General features: G+C 41.1%; 1 protein-coding gene across 1 annotated transcript in view; it reads left to right on the forward strand.

Moving 5' to 3' along the window:
* LOC144496129 (uncharacterized) overlaps positions 1-26,901 on the forward strand; it is a 287,585-nt gene that overhangs the window by 24,232 nt on the left and 236,452 nt on the right. Inside the window, exons 2-4 of the mRNA XM_078217113.1 lie at positions 711-860; positions 7,768-7,899; positions 26,382-26,452. Coding sequence (XP_078073239.1) covers positions 711-860; positions 7,768-7,899; positions 26,382-26,452 — 353 coding nt within the window. The remainder of the gene's footprint in view (positions 1-710; positions 861-7,767; positions 7,900-26,381; positions 26,453-26,901) is intronic.

Genomic DNA, 26,901 nt, shown 5'->3' on the forward strand with positions numbered 1-26,901 from the left:
TAGCGAAATTGATATGCAAATTGTATGATTTGGAAGTTGGCTGTCTGCCACAAAGCAGTTAATTGTAAAATTGATTGAGCTATAAACACAATAGTGCTGTATTTTATATCTTGAATTGTTTTGCAAAGGCATACTAAACTAAACTAGTAAGTGGGTATTGTTCAATTGTTGTTTAAGCACATGGACAGATTTTGTAGCTTCTGCACTCAGCTGCCAGATGGTGGTGTTGTGGCTGTGCTGAGGCCTGGTGCTATATCCAGGATGAAGTTTTCAATCTCTCTGAGCGACTGGAGCTGTTGTGTTAAATTTCTATACAATTGATACATAATTTTGCATGTCAGGCAATAATTATTTGTTTTCCGGTTGGTGAAGCAAGTGGCCGTCATCTTCAAACGAGGCAGAATGGGATGGAAGAAACGACTATAACACTAGAATTTATCAAATGAGTGCATTGAGCAGTTTCTGAAACAGCACTGACATGAAAATATTCCCTGAGATGTCATATTTATGATGGTAGTGGTTTAACACACAAACGAGGCAAGTTTTCTATCATGTATTTTGATTATTTGCAGTTCCGATTTGATTTCAAATTGACATTGAGCTATTCTGGCCTTCAAACTGAAGGAAATGTGGATATATAGTCAGTGGAGAGGGTTAAGGGCAAATTAAATGTTTTTGTTAAACCTTGATTCTATCTTATTTTGTTTTAGATGAAGTTAAGAGTTCTTCAGTCATATGTGAATGATCTTAGTGATCAGAATGAAGTTTTGGTTCGAGCCGTTGAAGACCTTGAGAGAGAAGCAAATGAAAAAGTTACAAATCTGGATACCAAGCTCCGGAGAGCTGACCAAATATTATATGTAAGATGCCATATATCCTTTGTTCCTTGTTTTGATTTTCAGCACAGTTACAGACTTCAGTGGGGATTAATGAAACAGATGTTTTATTTCGCCAGGATATAATCGTGAAGCTCAGAAACCGTCAAATTAAGTTATTTGAGGTGGATAGGGATGAGTAAACTAGGGGCATTCATAGAAAATACATAGGCAGAGTTTGGGAAGTGTTTCCTCTCATGGAGTGTTATTACTCTCTGGAAACAGTTACCAAAACATGCAGCATGTATGGATTTGCTGAAGAATTTGTTGGTCATTCGTATCTTGAAACTTAAGAAATATTTGTAAAAAAAACACAACTGAAAAAGTCTTGTAAAATAAGTTGATGAAATTGTGGGATCCTGTGTTTATAACTTGGGTCAAATAACAGATAAAGGCAATGCTAAACCTATAAATCATTAGTTAGGTTATAGATAAACTACTGTGTTCTACGAAGGGAGGACATCAAGGCCATGGAACACATAGATAATGGGTTACAACATCCGATGAAGTGGCAATTAAGTTGGATTGCCACTCCGTTCATAAGTGCTTGCCTAGAAAACCAGGTGATCCTATCTTGCCCAACCTTCCAACTCAGGGCTGGCGAGATCTGTGCAATTTGCTCCTGGGGTCCATGGTTGCGGGCAGCTCAGTCCCAGGTAAGTGAAGCATGTCCTTTTTGTTGTGGCATTAGTTGCTATAAACCAGGTAATTTTAAAATTCTGGCCAGGTTTAAAGGCCTTTGACAAGCCAAGGAGAAGATAACTGGGCAGGATTTGTTTTTTTTCATGTCTCTGTGGGAGTAGGTGGGGGTGGGGGGAATGAGTCGTGGGGGAGCAGTCAGAGGTTGGAGGGAAGGGGGTTCCAACGGGGTGTGGACGGGTAGTCCCATGGTGGGGATAAGTAGGGGGAGTCCCATGGCGGGCCTGTGTGGGTCTGTACAATAGTTGCCCAGAAGTGGTTTTAATTCATCTAACTTTTTCTCGGTAACTATTGGTCTAACACAATTGGAACCATCTGAAATGTGCAAATTAAATCCCATTTTTAGATGGTTCCTAGTGCAGGGAAATTGCCCATTGGAAGTTTGCATCTCGAGGGCAATTGCCATAGAGTCATAGAGGTTTATAGCATGGAAACAAACTTGTCCATGCTGCCCTTTTTTTAAAAACCCCTAAGCTAATCCCAATTGCCCGCATTTGGCCCATATCCCTCTATACCCATCATACTCATGTAACTGTCTAAATGCTTTTTAAAAGACAAAATTGTACCCGCCTCTACTACTACATCTGGCAGCTTGTTCCAGACATTCACTGCCCTCTGTGTGAAAAAATTGCCCCTCTGGACACTTTTGTATCTCCCCCCTCTCACCTTAAACCTCTGCCCTCTAGTTTTAGACTCCCCTATCTTTGGGAAAAGATATTGACTATCTAGCTGATCCATGCCCCTCATTATTTTATAGACCTCTATAAGATCACCCCTGAGTCTTCTACGCTCCAGACAAAAAAGTCCCAGCCTGTCCTTATAAATCAAACCAAGTCCCAGTAGCATTCTAGTAAATCTTTTCTGCACTCTTTCTAGTTTAATAATATTATTTCTATAATAGCGTGACCAGAACTGTACACAGTATTCCAAGTGTGGTTTTACCAATATCTTGTACAACTTCAACCAGACGTCCTAACTCCTGTTTTCAATGTTCTGACTCATGAAACCAAGCATGCTAATGCTTTTTTCACCACTCTGTTCACCTGTGACTCCACTTTCAAGGAGCTATGAACATGTTTTCCAAGATCTCTTAGTTCTGTAACTCTCCCCAATACCCTACCATTAACTAAGTAAGTCCTGCCCTGATTCAATCTACCAAAATGCATCACCTCGCATTTGTCGAAATTAAACTCCATCTGCCATTCGTCAGCCCACTGGCCCAATTGATCAAGATCCCGTTGCAATCGGAGATAACTTTCCTCATTGTCCACTATGCCACCAATCTTGGTGTCATCTGCAAACTTATTAACCATGCCTCCTATATTCTCATCCAAATCATTGATACAAATGACAAATAACAGTGGACCCAGTACTGATCCCTGAGGTACACCTCTAGTCACAGGCCTCCAGTTTGAAAAACAACCCTGTACAGCCACCCTCTGGCTTCTGTCAAGAAGCCAATTTTGTATCCATTTAGATACCTCACCCTGGATCCTGTGAGATTTAATCTTATGCAACAACCTACCATGCAGTACCTTGTCGAAGGCCTTGCTAAAGTCCATGTAGACAACATCAACTGCACTGCCCTTATCTACCTTCTTGGTTACCCCTTCAAAAAACTCAATCAAATTTGTGAGACATGATTTTCCACTCACAAAGCCCTGCTGACTGTCCCTAATCAGTCCTTGCGTCTCTAAATGCCTGTAGATCCTGTCTCTCAAAATACCTTCCAACAACTTACCCACCACAGATGTGAGGCTCACTGGCCTGTTGTTTCCAGGCTTTTCCCTACAGCCCTTTTTAAACAAAGGCACAACATTTGCTATCCTCCAATCTTCAGGCACCTCACCCGTGACTATCGATGATTCAAATATCTCTGCTAGGGGACCCGCCATTTCCTCCCTAGCCTCCCACAATGTCCCGGGATACACGTCATCAGGTCCCTGGGATTTATCTACCTTGATGCGCTTTAAGACTTTCAGCACTTCTTTCTCTATAATATGTACACTCCTCAAGGTATTACTATTTATTTCCCCAAGTTCCCTAGCATCCATGCTTTTCTCAACAGTAGATACTGATGAGAAATATTCATTTAGGATCTCGCCCATCTCTTGTGGATCTTTAAGAGGCCCTACTCTCTCCCTTGTTACTCTTTTGCCCTTTATGTATTTGTACAAGCTCTTTGGATTCTCCTTTGCCTTATCCGCCAAAACAATCTCGTGTCCCCTTTTTGCCCTCCTGATTTCTCTCTTAACTCTACTCCTACACCCCCTACGCTCTTCAAGGGATTCACTTGATCCCAGCTGCCTATGCATGCCATGTTCCTCCTTCTCCTTCTTGACCAGGGCCTCAATATCCCGAGTCATCCAGGGTTCCCTACTTCTGCCAGCCTTGCCTTTCACTCCTAAGAGGAACGTGCTTACCCTGCACCCTGGGTAACAAACTTTTGAAAGCCTCCCACTTACCAGACATCCTTTTGCCTTCCCACAGACTCCCCCAATTAACTTTTGAAAGTTCCTGCCTGATACCATCAAAATTGGCCGAGCCCCAATTTAGAATTTTAACTTTTGGGCCTGACCTATCATTCTCCATAGCTATCTTAAAACTAATAGAATTATGGTCACTGGTCCCAAAGTGATCCCTCACTAACACCTCTGTCACCTGCCCTTCCTTATTTCTCAAGAGGAGGTCAAGTTTTGCCTCCTCTCTAGTCGGGCCATCGACATACTGAATGAAAAATTCCTCTTGAATACACTCAACAAATTTCTCTCCATTCAACCCTCTAATACTATGGCTGTTCCAGTCAATGTTGGGAAAGTTAAAATCTCCTACTATTACCATCCTATTTTTCTTGGGGCTATCTTTATCCTCCTTACATATTTGCTCCTCAATTTCCCGCTGACTATTTGGGGGCCTATAATACAACCCTATCAAAGTGATTTCCCCCTTCTTATTTCTCAGTTCTACCCATATAGACTCAGTGGTCGAACCCTCGGATAAATCGCTTCTCAATACTGCTGTGCTGTTTTCTCTAATCAAAAGTGCAACTCCCCCTCCTCTCTTACCTCCTGTTTTATCTTTCCTATAGCATTTGTACCCTGGAACATTGAGCTGCCAGTCCTGTCCCTCCCTTTGCCGTGCAAACTTTATTTGGGAACTTGTGGAGGTGGGGGGTTCCCAGCACATCTTTGGGATATTCTCTCCCTCTACCCAAGATACACTTCCCTGGAGCTCAGAAGTTAGGCCCATTAGGTTTGAGTAATTTTAATTGAGGAGACGTGAGGTAAACAGGGGCTTATTTTATTAAACCAGTAAAAGATAAGAAAATACTTGATTGGAAGTATTTTAAAATTCCAAATGCTTTGATCAGCTAAATAAGGAAATACTATTTCCACAAGTTAGTAAATAAAGGTCTTACATTTGTAATCATTACTAAAACAACAAAGGGAGAGATTGGAAGATTTGTTTTCGTGAACCGGGTTATTTGTACATGGAATACCTTGGCAGAAGTAGTGATGGACATGGAATTTACAGAAGCTTTTACAAGGGAAGGTGAATAAACGTTTGTAAAAGATGAAAAAAATCTGATTATTGGACCAAAGAAAGACAAATCTGAACGCTTTGTTAATGCTGAGGCTCAAGGGGCTACTTACCTCCCTCCACCATCCTCCCTTGTCGAGTGCACTTCAGACAGATGCCTAATGGAATGTGTCCAGTAGCCCTGGCATGTGGTTGGAACATTTTAAGGCCTGAACATTTTGAAGGCCAAACCTCACGAGCACTGGCCTGGTGATCAAACATCCAGTAAAGTCCTGGCCGCAAGAAGCATGATCCCAATCTCTCGAAGGGGGCGAGTGTTGGAGTGGTAGTGAGCAAAGCTGGAATTGTGGAGTCTGGGACTGCCTTCCTGTACCTCCTGCTCCTGCAAAAAGGAAGGGGAACTTCTATTTGGAATCCTTTTTAACTGTGTCACCCGGACTCATAATATGATTATGGTAACCATATTGTTATTCAGACCAAAAATAACCAAACCTATGTATTTTTTAGGAAGCCGATTAGAAAGACCTGTGTTTATATTGCATGTTTTATGATCCCTTACTGTCACAAAATGCTTTACAGTCAATTAAATATTAGTTTTAGCCACTGATAGTGTGGGAAATATAGCAGCCAATTTTCACACAGCAAGATCCTAAAAATAACAATAATGTATTGGCCTGTTAATTTATATTCGTGCTGCTTAGGGATAAACATTGTTCAGGATACTTGTGGGAACTCCCCTGATCTTCAAAATAGTAAGAAGTTTAACAACACCAGGTTAAAGTCCAACAGGTTTATTTGGTAGCAAAAGCCACACAAACTTTTGGAGCTCCAAGCCCCTTCTTCAGGTGAGTGGGAATTCTGTTCACAAACAGGGCATATAAAGACACAGACTCAATTTACATGAATAATGGTTGTCGCAGCGTCTGCATGGTCTGCGACAACGGATGAATGAACACCGCTCGACAATCACCAGGCAAGACTGTTCTCTTCCTGTTGGGGAGCACTTTAGCGGTCACGGGCATTCGGCCTCTGATATTCGGGTAAGCGTTCTCCAAGGCGGCCTTCACAACACACGACGGCGCAGAGTCGCTGAGCAGAAACTGATAGCCAAGTTCCGCACACATGAGGACGGCCTCAACCGGGATATTGGGTTCATGTCACACTATTTGTAATCCCCACAGCCTGCCTGGACCTGCAGAGTTTCACTGGCTGTCCTGTCTGGAGACAATACACATCTTTTTAGCCTGTCTTGATGCTCTCTCCACTCACATAGTTTGTATCTTAAAGACTTGATTAGCTGTAAGTATTCGCATTCCAACCATTATTCATGTAAATTGAGTCTGTGTCTTTATATGCCCTGTTTGTGAACAGAATTCCCACTCACCTGAAGAAGGGGCTTGGAGCTCCGAAAACTTGTGTGGCTTTTGCTACCAAATAAACCTGTTGGACTTTAACCTGCTGTTGTTAAACTTCTTACTGTGTTTACCCCAGTCCAATGCCGGCATCTCCACTTCTTCAAAATAGTGCCATGGGATCATTTGCAATCAAATGAGAGGACCAATGGGGGCTAAGTTTAAGGGCTCATCTGAAAGGTGGCAACTCTGACACTGGCACTTCCTGGTATTGTAGTACATTGTTATCACGGTGGCACAGAGGTTAGCACTGCTGCCTCACAACGCCAGGGACCTGGGTTCAATTCCCGGCTTGGGTCACTGTCTGTGTGGAGTCTGCACGTTCTTCCATGTCTGTGTGGATTTTCGCTGGGTGCTCTGGTTTCCTCCCACACTCCAAAGACATGCTGGTTAGGTGCATTGGCCATGCTAAATTCTCCCTCAGTGTACCCGAACAGGCGCCAGAGTGTGGCGACTAAGGGATTTTCACTTATAACTTCGTTACTTCGTTACAGTGTTAATGTAAAGCCTACTTGTGACACTAAGAAATAAATAAACCTATGTTTTTTCTTGGCCTTTGGGGTGGGACTTAAATTACAATCTTCTGATTTGGAAGCAAGAGGGCTGCCACTGAGCTATGCCATTAGCATGTATTACTTCACTCAGAGTAATTGTTGCAGCTTTAGTGATGGCAGCAATGGAGAGGGAGAGCCTTGCCTATAGTTTTGGGCCATGACGCATATTTCCACTGGATCGGAAGCACGAAAATTCAACCCTATGCTCTAGTGGATAAGTGGACAACTATTTCAAAACTGACAAAATTATGATGGGCTGATTTGCTTTCTTTTATTCTGTATAATTCTAAGTTGCTGGATCTAAAAATGTGTATACTTGGTGATAAACCTTTGGGGAAAAAGTAAATATATTTTTAGTCTATAATCTCAATTCTGTGGAGATTGGTTAGTTCATTTGGCTAAATGGCTAGAGTATGGTATAGAATGATGCCAATGGTGCAGATCAATCATTGTATCAGCTGTATTCATTAATGGAGGCCTGTCTCCGAGCCTCACCCCATGGTTGTTGCGGAGTGGTACCCTTCAAGCAGTATAACCACTTGTTTCTCCAATAGTGAGGTGTTTGTCGTCCCTCTTGGACTATGGCGAATCCACTCTCAATTTTGCACCTATTATTGTCAACAATTTCAGTACATGTATTTCAGCAAACCAAAATAGAAAATGACTCCAATATTTTGTATTTGACAGGAACAACAATTGAAATGGGGAGCTTCGAAGAAAGAAACTGATCATCTACGCAGAGAAAACCTGGACATAAAAATTGATCTCAGAGCCCTGGTTGATGCCATCCAACAAACTGAAATAATGCAGAAATTTGATGTAGGTGATGATTATTGATATTAGTCTTGGCATCTAAATTTTGCATGATTTTGAACCATAGAGGGCTACCACATCGAAGGATGTGATTTCGCCAATTGAGCTGAATCTTAACCTAAAAATCAGATACATTTGGATCAGATGGGGGTGAGGGGCAGTAAAGTCTGAAAAACTTTCACCTGCTTTTAACCTGACCCCTTCTGTTTTTGACCGGACTTGAGTTTGGATGGGCAGCCAGCCAGCTCCAAGGAGCTGTAAATATGATAAGGAAGTGATCAAGTTCATTATCTTTCAGATTTTAAAATTTAACTCTAATCAGCCGGGCTTCCAGAGTATCCAGGACTTGGTGGATTGGGAGGTAAATGCCTTCACACCTACCTCCTGGATCCAGATGCCTGCTCTAAGAAGCCTCCACGATCGAGCGCCTCCCCCCGCCCCCCCATGACCTTCCTCCTTTGCTAATCCCACCATGAGACCCCTGAATTCCACACCCTCCCCACTTCCTGAGGCCTGGATTTTCCCCCATCCCTCCCAGAACCAGTTTTCCTCGCATCACAACAGGTCTCCAATTTTATTTCTCTTTTTATCCCCGCCACTCTCTCACCATCCCCTAATGTGAAGCATCCTATTGAATCCCCTTTTCATTTTCTTCATATTTTAAAAGCTCCATTAAATTTCTTCTTTGTCCTAGTCCATTTAGTCCTGAAATGCCAAGTGCCTTCTTATAACCAGCATCTTACCCTTTGCATACTCACGGTGGATATTTGCAATATGCTCTCTGTAACTTTAATATCCTTTTGATGGTATAGTTTCCAGAACTGTAGTCAACACTCTGTGGCCAAATCAATGTATAAATGTAAAATGTGATTTTATGTTTAAGCATTATGGGGGAGTAGGTAGAAAAGTGGAATAAAGATCATAATCAAATCAGCCATTCCTGCTCCTATATATTATGACCTTGTGATCTTATTTAAATGCATCTTTAGTCTTTAATAAAAAGACAGTCCTTTTGGACAGTCCTTAGGATTTCCACGCTGATCCACCTTTTTCATCACAACAGAGAGCCTCTTCATTATGGCAAAAATTCAGGCCTCTCCCCCAGCTCAGCTTGGCTATAACAGATGCATCGACACACCAAATTTCAACTGAATCTTTCTTGAAAAATCGGTTCTTTCGAGCTGTGCTAAACTAAAAAAACCTTAAACCCCTATTTGAACCCAGAACCACACCCACAATCTGCTTGCCCTATAATCAACTTGTTGATTCTTCCTTTATATTGTTTACCTCTGAGGCAATGTGGGCACATTTATCATTTATTGGAGATGAGGTGCTTTACCAAAAAATTCCCTTTCAGAGAAACATAGTCCTTAAAGGGGCCATCACTCCAAGATAAAATATAGCATTCCTCCCTCCCTCCCTCCAAGAGCACATGGGCCATCACACTTATTAAAAATGATTGTACATTGTGACAAACCTGCTTTCAGTATGCACCAGGTTACTACTCTTAAGTTCATCAGTGAATATGTTTATAATATAAAGGGGAAAGAACACTATTGTATTGACTGATCACATAAGATTGTGGGCTGGTTTGAGAGAGGAGGGATTTTAATTCACTTGAGAACAATGTGTGATGAACCACTGACCCAAATATTTGATTTGAAAGAAATGACAAATGATGATGGGAGGGAAAAACATCCGAAATATTGGTGGGGGTGCGGATGGAAAATGATTGTTAAAATATTTTCAAAAATTGTTGAGATAATAGCTAGTGGCCAGACTGTACAACTTCATTAGAAATGTCAATATCTGCCCCACGTGCCACACAATGATCAAAGTTTGTAATGTGGCAGTTTACAGTAAATTAAATAGGAAGTGTTGATACAGCAACTAATAATGGGAAAGGTTACCTAAGGGTATGAGCAATAAATGTGATTTGAAAAAATATGATTTTGTGAGCAAGAAGTGAATTCAGGCAGTAGATTTTAATGTTATAAAACATGTATATATCACAGTCGAAACCTGAAGGAAAAGAATATATACATGTTGGCTGGACTATGTTATAAACTCATTTTTTTTGGTACATTTCAAAAGGGATAATTGTTCAGCTGACAAGATGGCTCCAGCTGGTCGTATACTGGCTTCCGGAAGTTTCTGAGCTGTTTCAAACAAAGGCTAACATCTCAAACTCTTGCTTTTGCATCAAGTACGTTAAGGGGGTTAACATCCCAAAACGGCTGGAATGCAACACTCTTTGCATTGCATGAATTTCCCAGCTAAGCTGACACAGTGGCCCAGCAGATGGTCTGTATGCTCCAGTCAGCTACAGGTAAGGACAGCCGTTTGCAAGTCCTAATCTCCAATAGTGGTGCTAATGGTTTAAGCATTAACTGTTCTAACATGGTGGATTCATTATTCAAGGATTTCATTTAACAACCTGAAATCAGTATTGCATGACTGAGACTTGGGCTGTCTGAATTCCTTTAATTATAGTCTTTGAACCTTACTGATTGACTCGTGACAAGAACAGGACTTCAGGCAAACAGCCTGCGCTGTACACTATCAAGTAGGTGGCAGCAGAAAGAAGTCTGGCCCTCATCAAAACTGCAACTTACTGGAACTTTTGAGCTCACACCTCCAAGATTAACTCACTCCTTGTGCCTTCTTCCATCCTGGAAGTCTCGCTTCTGGAAAGACAGATCACCCTACAGTCAGCCAACTTTCCCTCTGCAGGGACATTCCATTGGACTTTTGCTTGTGTGTATCATGTGCATGTGTGACCGTCCATGTTTCTCTCCAAATTTAAGCAATAGAGAAAAGATGTAACCATTTATAAAGGGCACAGTCAGAATAAAGAGGGGGATGAGTGGATCTGCAATGTGCATTGGCCTGAGGAATGGTGTGCGGGAGAATGTTGAGAAAGTCAGAATGTTGGGTTTGATACCTCTAAGTGATAGACCACTCGCCTTTCTTGTCCCCTCCCTATCCTCCTCCCCACCCTCCCAGAGGTCCTTAAATCTCTTGGGGTACTGTCTTCAGGTTTGAGGGACCACACTCTTGCTGCTCACTTCCTTGACCATTTCTATTCATGCCTGCTTGGTTGGAGAGACTACTATTTTCCTCCTGTCTTTGGCAAAATTCACCTCAATTCAGTCCTTCAGACCCCTCCAGGTAAAAGTCTTAGACCTGGTGGGGAAATGGGGGTAGGGGTGTCGGGCAGCCTTCCCTCATCTTCTCTCCATTTTTGTGGTTGCTGAAGGGCCTCAAGAATCAATGTACAGCTCAGCCACTTTAATCATCATTGGTGTCCCTTCTAACTAGAAATCATTCCTTTGTCAGATTGGTAATCATCCAGCCCACCTCGTATAATATTTGGAAAACTTGGAAATGGAATTCTGATACTGTGACTGCAACTTACAGCCAAGGCAAAGGCTACCTTGAGTAACAGCAGGTTCCTGACTTGCTACTGATCTCCCTGCTACACGCAGGTCAGTTCAGCTGAAATTCTGTTCTAAATGCCAACCTTTTGTGGCCCTTTTGCCTCTGAGTCGGAAGTTTTGCGTTCAAGCCCACTCCCAAATGTAAGGGAGTATATTGGCTGAAATTTGCTGGAGGCTCTGTCTTTTAAATGAACCAAGGTAATCTAATCATTAAAGCTAATTGCCAAGAGGAGACGTGAGAGTAACTACCCCTCAAGGCAGTGTTTGAACGTGACGTTAAAGAACCTTAGTAGCACTAAAGCCAGTGGGGTCAAAGAGAAAAGTTTCAATCACTGGAGTCCTATCTAAGCCAATGAAAGATGTCCATTGTTGATCATCATAGCACAAGGATATTACTGAATTCTTTTCAGGGCAGCATTCTGGTTTCAACCATTAATCAGATGCTTCACTATTGACATACCTTCTCATTGCAGAATCTCACAGTGCAGAAGAGGCCCTTCAGCCCATTGAGTCTACACCAACATGAGAGAAATACCTGACCTACCTACCTAATCCCATTTACCAGCAATTGGCCCATAATCCTAAATGTTATGATATGCCAAATGTTCATCCAGCTACTTATTTAAGGATATGAGGCAACCCACCTCCACCCTCCTGGGCAATGCATTCCAGACTGTCACCACCATCTGGGTAAAAATCTTTTCCTCACACCACACATAAACTTCCTATCCCTTGCCTTGAAATTGTGTCCCCTCGTGACTAACCCTACAACTAAGAGGAACAGCTGCTCACTATCCACCCTGTCCATGTCCCTCATTAATCTTGTACATCGATCAGGTTGCCCCTCAGTCTTCTCTGTTCCAATGAAAACAACCCAAGTTTATCCAACCTCTCTTCATAAATTAAATATTCCATCCCAGGCAACATTTTGGTGAATCTCCTCTACAACCCCTCCAGTACAATCACATCCTTCCTATAATGTGGCGACCAGAACTGTAGTTGTGGCCTCACCGAAGTTCCAACATGACCTTCCTGCATTTGTAATCTATGCCTCAATTGATAAGAACAAGTGCCCCATATGCCTTTTTCATCACCCCACTGACATGCCAGTCCACATTCTATGGACAAGCACGCTAAGGTCCCTTTGTTCCTCAGAATTTCCTAGTATCATGCCATTCATTGAATACTCCCTTGTCAAATTACTCCTTCCAAAGTATAGCACCTCATACCTTTCAGGGTTAAATTCCACCTGCCACTTATCTACCCATTTGACCATCCCATCTATTTCTTCCTATGGTCCAAGACACTCAATCTCACTGGGAAACCACCCAGCCAATCTTTGAGTCATCTGCAAATTTATTAATCCTACCCCCAGCGCCATATCACCATGGCTGATGGAGGACCTCCATCCCATTGAATAAAAACAATCTTGTGGATCTTGCCCTGCTCCGCCTCTCCCAATCTCTTCCCCTATTTATTTCAGGATAGCACAAGAAATATTGGTGTTTATTTGTTTCATAGAACATAGAACATAGATCAGTACAGCACAGTACAGGCCCTTCGGCCCTCGATGTTGTGCCGAGCTTTGTCTGAAACTAAGATCAAGCTATTCCACTCCCTATCATTCTGGTGTGCTCCATGTGCCTATCCAATAACCGCTTGAAAGTTCCTAAAGTGTCCGACTCCACTATCACAGCAGGCAGTCCATTCCACACCCCAACCACTCTCTGAGTAAAGAACCTTCCTCGGCCATCCCTCCTATATCTCCCACCATGAACCTTATAGTTATGCCCCCTAGTAACAGCTACATCCACCCGAGGAAATAGTCTCTGAACGTCCACTCTATCTATCCCCCTCATCATCTTATAAACCTCTATTAAGTTGCCTCTCATCCTCCTCCACTCTAAAGAGAAAAGCCCTAGCTCCCTCAACCTTTCCTCATAAGACCTACCCTCCAAACCAGGTAGCATCCTGGTAAATCTCCTCTGCACTCTCTGCAATGCTTCCACATCCTTCTTATAGTGAGGTGACCAGAACTGCACACAATATTCCAAATGTGGTCTCACCAAGGTCCTGTACAGTTGCAGCATAACCCCACGGCTCTTAAACTCCAACCCCCTGTTATTCTATGACTCGATTTTAGCATTTTTAAATCCTACAGTTTCTCTCTTGGCCTCTTTAAATCCTAAGGGATTCATCCTGGGCCCTTTTATTGGCTATCCTATAGCACTACAAACAGATGTTAATGAAAATTCACTGGACAACGTAGAAAAGGGGATAGAAGGCACTAAATTAGATAGTACACAGAAACTGTTCGGCCCAACCAGTCGATGTCAATATTTATACTCCACCCTTTTTTTCTCATCTAAATCTTCCATCTATTCCTTTCTTCCACGTATGCTTGCATGGTTTTGCCTTAAATGCTTCTATACTATTTGTTTCAGCTGCTCCTTATGTTAGTAAGTTCCACATTCTCACCACTTTTTGCCTGAAGAAGTTTCTCCTGAGTTCCCTGTTGGATTTCTTGGCGACGATGTTATATAGTTGGCGTCTGGTTATCCTCTTCTCCACAAGAGGAAACATTCTCTCTGTATTCGCTCTGTCAAAACATTTCATAATTTAAAGATCTCTATTAGGCCATTCTCAGGCCTTGTTTTGAAGCCTGAGAGTCCTTTCCTGATGTGTATAATGACACATTTTTATGCCAATATTCTTGTAAATTTTCCCTTCATCCTCTCCAGTGCCATGTCCTTTTTTATAATATGGTGATCAGAGCTGCAAGATGTAAAATTCACAAAGATTGATTGCTTCCAAATTAACTTTATTTTGATGGGAATGAGTGATTTTGTTCATCTTAACTTTACAGTTCAAACAAAATCAATACTAATGCTGATTGGTGACATAGTTAATACAACAGATTGGAGTGGCGGGATGCAGGTTAATTCAAACTTTGTTTGCAGGCTTTACTGCAATGCTGTGAGGAGGTGCCAACTAATGCCAAGAAGTTTTCCACATGGAAAGTTTCTTGCATTGTTTCTTTCCTGTTTTTCCTCTTTTTTTTGGGAATGGATAGAGATCTGAGTTTTGCTTTCTCCACAGCTGCTTCCAGTAGCACCGTGATCAGTAGCAGATGTATTTCTGTAGCATGAATTTGGTTAGACCAGTTAAAAAGCTTTGTTACTACAGTCAGCTCCATCTAGTGGCTTGGACAAGCAATAGTCTTTGTCATGTAGCATGTACTGTAAGCTAGTGATGCTACTTCAGCAAAGACAGCTTTTCAGATCTTTAGGGCTTAAAATATTAATTCTTCTTTGTAGAGGGAGGCTTTTTTAAACATGCTTCAGAAATTTGCGATCTGCTAATGTCTCAGAGTGCTTTGCCAAAAATGTTGGTATTTTTATCTATCATGAGTCTGAGGAGATGCTGTCTTATAATGGTTGCGTTTTACCATGTGTGTACAGTGTAAAATATTCCAAACAAATACATGTATCCCTCACTTGAGCACCCAGAAGAATGAGCTAGATAGTACTATATTGCTGGAAAGGTTGGAAATCCCATCTTCTTGTTTCAGTGGTTCAGGTGTAAGTTTAATGATTGGTACTATTTGAAGAAGAGCAGAGGATAGCGTTCTTTTCTTAACCAAAATTGCCAAGTAAACTTTGAAACGTGTGTTTCACCATTGAATGATAGGCGAGGAATCAGGAACAGCAGAGTTATGAACTGAGAAATTATGGCAGGTATATTTCTTGAATCTTTCATAAGCTTCAAGCGATGAAAGTTGCTGACGAAGGATTGAAAGTCTGGCAATAGAGTAAAAGGCAATCTAAATCCCCACCCAAAAAGCAGAGTAATATATGGGTGAAAGTTATTGTTGCTATTGGAATGTGTGATTGGTGAACTTGTAGATAGATATATTTTGCAACTATATCACAAACATATGAATGTATTTTCTATCTTTGAGACCCTTAGGCACCACACATTCTAATGCAAAAGTGTAAAGCATGTCAGGCATTTGCAATTTATCAGTCAGTTATTTTTATTTTATATTAAGTTTGTACATGCGACATGTGTTTTACTGAGAAGTAATTATAAATACCTGTCGTACCTTTTACTCATGTAGGTGACTTTGTGGCCCTCCTCCTCCAGGTACTTGTCCTAAGAGGGCGCTGGCAATCATGGACTTCCATTTGGATTGATCCATGGTTATGCTTGGCAAAGTAGTGCAGTGGTTTACTGATGTGGTGTAAGTACATCCATGGTGCTTTTAAAGAAGGTGTTTCAGGATTTTGGCAGTGAATGGTGATTATAGTTTCACAAGTCAAGAATGTGTGTGACTTGGAGGGAAACTTGAAGGTGATGGTGTTCCCATGTATCTGCTACCTTTAACCTTCTTGGGACTAGAGACCACATGTTGGAGTGCTGGTAAGTTGTTACAGTGCGTGTTGTAGATTGTACACATTGCTGCTTCTCTCTGCGAGTGGTGGAAGGAATATTTACAGTGGTGAATGGGGTGTGCTTTGTTAGGGTGGTGTTGAGTTTCAAGAGTGTTGTTACCTCATCTAGATAAGTGGAGAGTTTTCTATCACACTCTGAACTTGTGTCTTGTAGAAGTGGAAAGGTTTTGGGGAGTCAGGAGGTGAGTTACTCGATATAGAGTTTCCAGCCTCTGATCTGCTCCTGTCACCACAGCATTTATATGTCTCTGGTCCAGTTAAGTATCTTATCAATGATAACTCCAGGATGTGTACTTGGCCTCAAATGTTGAAAAGAAAATATGTTGCAACATCTTTGTCGAAATTTCAAGTTCATTTTCCTAAGGTAAAGTCTCTGAGATGGCTAAATTTCTTCAGTGATATAGAGTGCTGGGGAAGTTTGAGAAAATCCTAAGTATTTTTTTACTGTCATGCTAAGTCAAGTAAGACCGATCAACTGAGGTATAGACTTAAACTCTTTTAATTAAAGCTTCTCTACAAGTTGGTCTGTGCAACTTCTCATTGCTAATTTATTAAATTTTGGGAATTTAACACCCACAGTGTTGGACAATTCTAACACCGATATTGTGTGTTGGTTGAAAAGCAAAGCCATTTCCATTAATTCTATTGTGGTTTCTTGAGGTTTCTTTGGGTCTGAATTGGCAATATTTATAAAGGAGCTGCTTGACACATTTATTAATGTCACTGGTTTAAATTTGGCAGATGTTTCTGACAGCAGAGCTTGGAGCACACCAGGAGAGTCCAGCTGCACCTTTTCTGTAACACTTTGTAAGACATCAAATGATTAACCACAAAACTACAATACAAGAATCTTCTCCGTTTTTCAGATATTAGATTTTTCATATTCTGAAGTACCTCCTAACCATCAGGCCATTGGATTTGTTTTTGGTTAAGATAAGACTGTATTGGTTTTGATTAGCTTCATGTCAACATGAACTAATATTATGTGATCCTGGGGTTTTATATAACATGGCAGAGGAAGGTTAAGTTTGATTTGCCAGGTATGTGATGAATATGGCTATGCCCAATTGCTGATCTTCTATGAAACATTTAAACTTATCCAATGTCCTATGGTGTAAGAATGTGGGAAAGGTGTATATAAGAAAACATACATGATGTATGAATTTACCATTGTTATTGTTTGGATCACTCTGGATTTTGAATGGTTCGTTAGACAATGAGCTGAAATTGTAGGAAGGAATAGATAAATGGGTTCAGACAATTGGAAGAGCAACATTTATTTATATCAGCATCTTTAGATAAGTAGGTTATGTTTCCATTATAAATGAGAACATTTTTGTACTTAGCAATATAAGGGGGTTCTGTTTATACCTTGTGAGCTATTTTTCACTTAAAAGCTTCACTCCAACATGCAGATTCAACAATCTAGTCCAATGCGATTTGAATTTTTGTGTAACTGACAAAATTGTTAATCATTGCTGTGTTTTTATGTCTTTTACAAACTGACAGAGCAATGTTTACACTTCTTAATGGCTTCTTTTATGGTTGCTAATTGATTTGCTTCATTATCATATGCCATTAGGGTCGTGGAATGCAGTAAATGAGCTGTTTGATGCTAGAACATAATGAACTAATTGGGCTAATTAAAATCAATATGTGTGCCAATATCTAACCAGGAACTGGAATGCGACTTTTATCTGTGGAAGCCACCAACTCTAACTGAGATCTAATGCTGATTTATGAGTGCATGATGATCATTAGTTGGAATAAATTGCTTGTAGTCGTAGAAACAGCATTATTCAAGTAGATGATGCTAAGTGCATTGTTAGGTCACTAAAAAGGGCAAGCTTGCATATGTTGTAGATTGTCACCTTAAACCTCTGTTCGTATATCAGAATGCTGATGTGAAAAGTTAGTTTATTGCTGGAACTGTTATTAAATGTATAAACTGCTTAGCGTGATGGAATTCACTATGATGACAAAATTTGAACAAGAAGTTAAATTTTCAAATGTAGTACTTTCTAATTAAAATACTTTTTACAAGCATTCTAACACCAGTAGCAGGGAAAGTGCTAGAGTCTATTATAAAGGATTGATAACACGAAATTTGGAAAATATCAATGGGAACAGACAATTGGGATAGACAAGTAAAGGTGGATTTATGAAAGAGAAATCTACTTTGAGTTTTTTTAAGGACATATCTAATAGTCTAGATAAGGGTGACTCAGTGGATGTGATGCATTTGATATAGTTCTATATAAGAAGTTAGGGTGCAAAATTAAAGTGCATAAATTGAGAATTGGTTAGTAGACAGGAAAGAGAGAATAGGACTAAATGGGTATTTTTCAAAGTGGCAGGGTGTGACTAGTGGGGTCCCGCTGAGATCAGTGCTTGGGTCCCAGCTATTCACAATATACATCAATGATTTGGATAAGGGAACCAAATGTAATATTTCCAAGTTTGATGACAGCATGAAACTTGGAGGGAATGTGAGTGGTGAGGAGGGTGTTAAGAGGCTTCAAGGTGATTTGGACAAGTGGGCAGATACATGGCAAGTACAGCATAACATCGATAAATATGAAGTTAACCACTTTGGGATGAAGAAACAGAATGGTAGACTGCTGTTTAAATGGTGATAGATCAGGGAATAATGTTGTACAAAGGGACCTGTGTGTCCTTGTGTACCAGTCACTGAAAACAAACATGCAGGTAGGACAAGCAGCTACGAAGGCAAGTGATATTATTGGACATGAGTACAGAAACAAAGATGTTTTCCTGCAGCTGTACAGGGCCTTGGTGACACCACACCTGGAGTATTGTGTGCAGTTTTTGTTTCCTTGCTGTGGAGGGAATGTAGTGAGCATTCACCAGACTGATTCTCTATGTGATATTCCTCTCATCCCAGGAGAGATTGGGTCGGCTAGGTCTGTATTCACAGGCATTTAGAGAACGAGAAAGGATCTCATAAAAACATATAAAATTTTAAGTTTATTTATTAGTGTCACAAATAGGCTTACATTAACACTGCAATGAAGTTACTGTGAAAATCCCCTAGTCGCCACACTCTGGCGCCTGTTCGGATACACTACAATTTGGCATGGCCAATGCACTTAACCAGCACGTGTTTGGATTGTAGGAGGAAAACTGGAGCACCCGGAGGAAACTCATGCAGACATGGGGAGAACGTGCAGACTCCACACAGACAGCGACCTCAGAATCAAAACCAGGTCCCTGTTGCTGTGAGGCAGCAGTGCTAACCACTGTATCACCGTGCCAAAATTCTGACAGGGCTGGACAGACTGGATGCAAGAATATTTTTTCCTTTGGCAGGGAAGGGGGAGGGGTCTGTCTAGGACAAGGGGTTACAGCCACAGGATATGGGGTAGGCATTTAGGACTGAGATGAGGAGAAACTTCCTCACTCAGAGGTTGGTGAACATGTGGAATTCTCTACCACAGAAGGCTATGGAGGCCAAGTCACTATATATATATATATATATATATATTTGAGAAGGAAATAGATTTCTAGACTCTAAAGGCATCAAGAAATATGCGGAGAGGCGGAAGTGTGGCATTGAGTTAGAGGATCAGCCATGATCATATTGAATGGCAGAGCAGGCTCGAAGTACCGAGTTGCCGACTCCTGCTCTTATTTTCTATGTTCCTATACATACTGTTAAGAGAAATACAAATAAAATAATATTAAAGACAAGTTACACCTGACAATACTTCTGAACTGTAGTTGTAATTCCCTATGCCACCTGACACATTCAGTTACACTTTGCTTCAATAGGAATTTTGTCAACTGTGATGTAGATGTAGCACTAACTTTGTAATGTTAAAGTTTGTGCTCTTTGCAGAAAACAAGAAGTCACAACTTAAGTCAGCAACTGTAATTTTTGTGCAAGTCTGAACAATATATGTTGAATCAATATTGGCTGTGTTTTCTAATTGTGAAAGACCTCGGAATGGTTCATCATTTAGAAAATAATACCTTGGCCCGTATTTTCTGTTCAGTGTAAGAATGTCTGTTTCAAACCCTGATCAGATGCAAACATACACACTTGCCTTCCTCTGGTTTTTCAGGACAACCATCTGATGGAGGATCTGCAGAGCATATTTGCCTATTTTGTTCAGTTGCTCCCGTTTCAACTGACCAAAATAGGTGACAGCCAATCTCTGGTTTTGACCAATCAGAGTCAAACTACCTGGTTTGAATTTTCTCCATTACAACACTTCTGTCAATCAGAGGCCACTTGCCAACCAAACAGCACACTCTTCTCATGAAGAATTAATTATTACCTCTATATTTGGTATTCTAGTGAATGTCCTGATGATTCAAGACAAATAGCTATGACATGTCTTTTTTTTCACTGTTAATCAAGTGAGGGAAAACTAACTTAAAGGTTGGTGTGAGGACAGCCCAGAGCAGACCACACCATCTTGGAGATGGTTGGACCTTAGGGAGGTCCTATGATTTCAATTTATCTGGGTTTTTACAAAGAGAGATTTTAAATGTACTTTTGGACCTGATGCAGTTTGCTTCTCAGTGAGCAATGTTAACCAAAGTTAGTGACTGTTCAGATGGACCTGCACTAAAAGCAGAGACAAGAACTAACGTCATCATTGACTATGTGGGATGCAGGTGAGGCTTAATCTCAGTTTGAAGATTCCCTAATTTGAATCTAATGGGGGAATCTACAGTGGGCCTTGCGGTGTCTAATTGCAAAAGAAAGTAATCAACTGAATTAGTTTGGAAATATTAAAAAATAATTTAGAAGAAGAGACTTGAGGCATCCACAGTCAAGCAGTGGTAAATGAAAGTTTTCCCTCGGCGAATAGTTGTAGATGAGAATTCTTCACAGGACTGTGGCATACTCGTGGATGGTCCCCACGGAAGTAAATAACTCTTAAAATTGATGTCTTGAAAGAGAATTATTGGGAGAAATAAGAAGTAAACATGAATGTGTAACATGTGGTTATAAGCTAATCATATTTGCTCTTTTAAATTCTTTTATATACAATAAAGTTTTTGTTTATAATAGTGTAGTTCTATTGTGTAGCTCTATTGGCTAAAACAAGCCGTTCAGATATCTTTTTAAATGTTAATGGTCTCTAACTGGATCATAACAGGTAGCAGTTGATGAATCCAGTGGTACAATACAGGCATGCTGAAGAAGACGGGGTCCAGATCCGGAAGTTGAAAATTTTATTTTTTATTCTTTCACGGGATGTGGGAATGATTGACTAGGTCAGCGTTTTTATTGCCAATCCCTAATTGCCCTTGGAAAAGCAGTGGTGAGCTGCTTTTTTAACCCCTGCAGTTCATATGATGTGGGTATACCTACCCCAATGCTGTTGAGGAAGGAGTTCCAGGATTTGGACCCAGTGACAATGAAGGAGTGGTGATTATTGTTCCAAGTCAGATTGGTGTGTGGCTTGGGACTGGTTCTGGTACTTGGAGATAACAATAGTGGATCTACCCCATCTAGTCAATCGGAAGAAGAATTTTGGCGGTTCTGCAGACATGTGTCATTATTGCTAAAGGCCATGCCTGTGGAACTTGAGTTGCTTGTATGCTGCTGTTGGCTGGGGATCAGAATGCATCCAAGAAGAAGAGGAACTTCCAGTCGGAGGAAGGTAAGTGTGTATATTTTGAAGGATTTGCTGAGTGAATTTGAAATGTGCACTGAAGAGCAATTTGTAAGGTCTATCTTAGTTGTATTTGCCAATTAATATGTAGTTTATACTTAATTTGTAGCTTGTAATTAACCGCGTTTTGCTTGTTGATTCATGTTTGAGTTATGTTGATTCTGGATGTTAGAGTATATGAGGTTATTTAAGATTGTATTTAGTGTTTGCTTTGCTTTCTCTTGTATAGTAAAAATTAAACTCCTTAAAACCGTGGAATTTTGTGGTTTCATGTTTTTATATAACTGACTTGGATTTCAAATGTATTTTTTAAACCAAAAGTTACTGGTGTCTACCAAGTTCATAATACCATTCAAACACACTCCTGGCTGCTCTTGCATATTTTACCTTCTACAAACTTGAGGTCATCCAAAACACTGCCTATGTCCTAATTCACGCCAAGTTTTTTTCCCCTATCGCCCTGGTCTTGCTAACCTACATTGGGTCCCACTCAAGAAAGATCTTAGTTTTAAAATTCTTCTCATTTTAAATCGTGCAATAGGCTGGTTGCTGCCCTCTCTCTAATCTCCTCCAGCCCGCATCCCTTCTAGATGTCTGTGCCCTTCTAATTTTGGCCTCTTGAGCATCCCTGTTGCTCCAGTATTAATGGTCCTGCTTTCAATTGTTTTAGGACCTAAATTTTGGATCACTTCCCTATCTCTCTACTTCACTTTCCTCACCTGACCTAATAACTCCTGATGAGACTTGGGGCACGATTCTCTGACCTCACCGTGCTTGTTGCAGATCGCGCCAATCCCAGAGAATAGCTTGCAGGGCTAAAAATCGGTTTCGCGCCCAGCATAGAACAGTTTGAGTTTCTCCCGCCCCATTTCTAATGGCGCAAACTGGATTGCACCCAGAAAGAGTGCAAGGCTGATTAGGATATTTAAAGTAGTATTTAAATATGCATAGCCCGTTCAACTCCCAGCGCATGGCATTCTCTGGCCTTTGGGTGTGGTATGGGAATGGTGAGAATCACTACTGGCCTCCACCAGTGGAGACCCAGTGTGATGGTCATGCAGGGGGGCTCGGAGTCCATTGAAGCCCCTAGGTGGTCGGGGGCATGGCCAGGTGGTTTGCACCTGGCGGGGCCCATCTGGTACACTGGTGTCCATTGGACACCCTGGCAGTGCCAGTTGGGCACAACTAGTGAGGGCTATGACTAGGTGGGCTGTGCAAGGGGCTATGATGCTATGACAGTGGTGGTGGGGGGGTTGCTATGCAGGGGGCTCATACATGGATGGATCATATCAGGGGTCATGATGGGGGAGGGCATATTGGGGGTTGGGCAGGGGACCCATCGGGAGAGCCCTGATGCCGGTGACCTGTGTCAGGAGGGGGTAGGGGAACATGCCACCGATTTGGTTGGGGGCGGGGTGTCCTTGATGTCAGTGCAGTGGGAGACCACCTCACTCCCCTCATGGGGAGATCGGGGTGCCCTTGCGAAACAGTCTCCAAAAAACTGATCTGAGTGTGGGAGGATTGCGGTGCGGAGCACCCCTGAGAGACCGGTGTGGATCACTCCATTATTCTCACCGTTATGACACTTTTTTTTGGTGGTGTCTTATTTTGTTTTATAATGCTCAGGTGAAGTCCCTTGTGATATTTTACTATATTAAAGACAGTATATAAATTTAAGCTGTTATTTTTATAGTTATTTTTAACTACCTTTAATTGCACTTGGAAAATCACAGCAGGGTTGTTACCTCTTTAATTCAGTGAATTAAAGTCAACTGAATCTGTGCACCTTTTAAGGGAAGAAATGTGAAATTATTAAGAGAAATTTAAGAAGCTAACTATTGGAAACTGCTCATAAGTACATGTTTTTTTTCCCACATGTTCATTCTGTCACTGTCAGTGGGTCCAAAAGCTGCAACTGAAGTATTGGTTCTAGTTACCATGCATTTGGAATTATGTGAAGGCCCTTGGGAGGGTGCAGAGGAAATTTACCAGAATGATTCTGGGGAATGGGAGATTTTAAGTCTGCATTTAAGTCATTTATATTTTGTTAAAAAAAACAGTGGTCCTTGTACTGAGCCTTGAGGAACACCATTGTCTGAAAAATAGCAACCCACTTAAAATCCATATAGACAGCATCCACTGCAATATCTTCTTCAACCTTGTCTGTCATTTCAACAAAAAAATCAATTAGATTAGTCAAGCATGATCTGCCTTTTGCAGATTTGTGCTGGCTCTCCTTAATGAAGTTAAAATTCTTCTAAGTCTTCTTGATTTACTTCCCCGATAATAGTTTCTAAAACCTTAACCACTGTTGATGTTAAACTAGCTGGCCTGTAATTGCTAGGACTGTCCTTAAATCATTTATTGAATAAGGCTTTTATGTGTGTCACTCCAATCCTCTGGCACCCATACCTAGGGAAGATTGCAAAATTATCCAAGCCCTTCCACCATCCCATCCACTTCATTTCGCAACTGAAATACAAGCCATCCTGACCAAGTGACTTATCTATCCTAAGTAGAGTCAGTCTTTCCAGTACCACCTCTCTTTCAATTTTCACCCTATTCACTTTCTCCACTATCTCTGCTTCTACTGATATTTTGTCAGATTCACTTCTCAGTAAACACTGATACAATGTACTCATCAAGTGTTCTATCCTTGTCCTGTGCCTCTAAGCACCTTCTTTGTCCTTAGTTGGGTCTGTTGCACTCTGACTACTGTTACTACTCTTACTACTTTTTTGCAGAGAAATGTGAGGTGATTTGTTTTGTCAGAAAGAATGTGGAGAGACAGTATAGAGTAAAGGGAGAAACTCTTAAAGGGGACTCAGGAACAAAGGGACCTGGGTGCATATGTACGTGAGCCATTGAAGGTGGTAGAGAAAGCAGTTAATAAAGCAGTTAACAATACCTAGGTTTTATTAAGATAGGCATTAAGTACAAGAGTAAGGAAGTTATGTTGAATTTGTATAAAAAACTAATTAGGCCTCATCTGGAATACTGCGTCCAGTTCTGGGTGTCATACTTGAGGAAGGATGTGAAGACTTTGGCGAGAATACAGAGGAGATTCACAAGAATAATTCCAGGGATAAACAACGGGCTTTGAGGATAGATTGGAGAGGTTGGGTCTGTTTTCTTTGGAGAAAGGAAGGCAGAGAGGAGACTTGATAGAGCTATGCAAAATCCTAAGGAGCATGGACAGGGTTAATAGTGAAACTGTTCCCTCTCAAAAGAACATCTCCAAGACTGGAGGGCACAGATTCAAAATAATGGACATAAGGAGTAAAAGTGATGTAAGGAAAACATTTCTCACGTGGTTCGAGTCTGGATCAAACTTCCCAAGAGGGTGGGTAGGTTTGATCGATGTATTCAATAGAGAATTAGATTGCAATCTGAAAATAATGTGCGAGCTAACAGGTATAACTTGGGAGAGTGGGATTAGGTAGAATGCTTTTTCAGTGAACCAGTGCAGACTCGATGGGCCAAATGGCCTCCTTCTACACTCTAAAGATTCTGTAATAGATTACTTTGATTACAAAGGGTTAGAATTCTGGTAAGCAGTAAAGTCTACTCCAAATTGAATTTTGTCAGTCTTACAAAGTTCCTTCTGTTCACATGCAAACTGGCCCCAAATTTCGCAGCAGAAATGAGCGAATGCTTGGTGTACAGAATGGGGACAATTCACACTGGTGTCATCAGAAATACTGCAATCTTGTTCGGACGCACTTTTGCAGCTGAGGAGAGGAAACATCACTACTTTTCTAGGTAACATCATATCATAGAATCCTACAGTGCAGAAGGAGGCCATTCGGCCCATTGAGTCTGCACTGACCACGATCCCACCCAGGTCCTATCCCCATAACGCCATGCATTTACCCTAGCTAGTCCACTTGACACTAAGGGGCAATTTAGAATGGCCAATCCACCTAATCTGCACATCTTTGGACTGTGAGAAGAAATAGGAGCACCCGGAGGAAACCCGCGCAGACACGGGGAGAATGTGCAAACTCCATGCAGACAGTGACCCGAAGCTGGAATTGAACCTGGGTCCCTGGTGCTGTGAGACAGCAGTGCTAACTGCTGTGCCGCCTAATCTTTCTTTCCTGGTGCTTTCTTGTTTGTCCATTCTTGATTACATTGCGTAAATAATAAAAATGTTTTGTTAACCGTGTAATAAAAATTACATGAGCGTTAAACTCAGGATCTTGCATTGTTTTTCCCATTTCACTAATTAGCATTGGTCAAATATTGGTGAAGTTTCAATAACTATCCACTGCATGTTGTGCTTTGCATTGTCCATTCCTCTTCCACTGAATTTTGCTATAGCTATGTCATGGCTTGTAGTTTGAGGGATGCCATTGGATAATTTAAGGATGAACTCATCTGCCTTTTAATATTTCCTCTCTTAAGGACTCTATTACTTTACTCTAGGCACTCATCTAACCAGGTTATTGAACCACTACCTGGTGCTCCATGTTGATTGGCCAAGTAACTCTGTGTATTGCTATCGTGGTAACATGTTTAAACACCTGAACTGACATCAGTATCTTTCAGTATTTCTATGCAATAACAGCGTTAAATGTATTCCTTCATGGATGGTACAAATTTAGCAGGGTAGATGGGTCAGGGATTACCAGCACTGGAAAGTATATAAGGTCTGAGTACTGAGTGGTCCTGATATTTATAGGTGGACAAAGAGCTCCAAGCCATTATCATGCAAAAAATGGGCCAGATGGCCTTTAGTCTTTTTTGCCAAGTATTTCATAAGAACATGTCAAAATACCTATTGATAACAATTGCTCTGTGCCATTCTATTCAGTACCAAACCAAATGTGGCCCATAGAATTCCATGGACCAGATCTGTAAAGAAAAATATTTGAAATGTTTAAAAGTAAAGTATCTTGAGCTTCTTCTAACCGTATTACTGTTCTTTTTATGCATTCTAGTTTTCTTCCCTTAACTTGAGGAGTATTCCATTGGAGCAAGTTGCAAATTCAGCACCTCCTAGTTCAAACACGTAAGTGTCGAGTTCAAAAGATTTTGTCTGGCTTAAATTGAGTGGTGTAATCTGATTGCCTCCCTAAGTGTTTGAATGGAAAGAAATGATGGAACCTGTGCCACACATGCTGTGTGTAGCTGTACCAAACGTTTATTAGTCTAACAAATGATCCTTATAAGGACTGCTGGAGGCTGCACATTAAAAGGTCAAATAATTTTTCATTTGTTTTTGTTGTTCTTCCAGAAGAGGCAGTAATGCTTTGGGACACTCCTGGCTTATTTTTTTGATCTTGCCTGGGATCTCCTTCCTCCCACCCCTCGTCCTGACCTGTCTTTTGGCCAGCACAAGAGCCAGTTGATCTCTCTGACCAGCCTACTTCAGCAGAATATCTGTTTGGTCCAATTGTTTGTTGCCATCCATTTTAATAAGGCCCGATGCCGAACTTCACTTGGTCCTCAAGTTTTGGG

This window comes from Mustelus asterias, chromosome 7, assembly GCF_964213995.1.
Source record: "Mustelus asterias chromosome 7, sMusAst1.hap1.1, whole genome shotgun sequence".
NCBI classification, from domain to species: domain Eukaryota; kingdom Metazoa; phylum Chordata; class Chondrichthyes; order Carcharhiniformes; family Triakidae; genus Mustelus; species Mustelus asterias.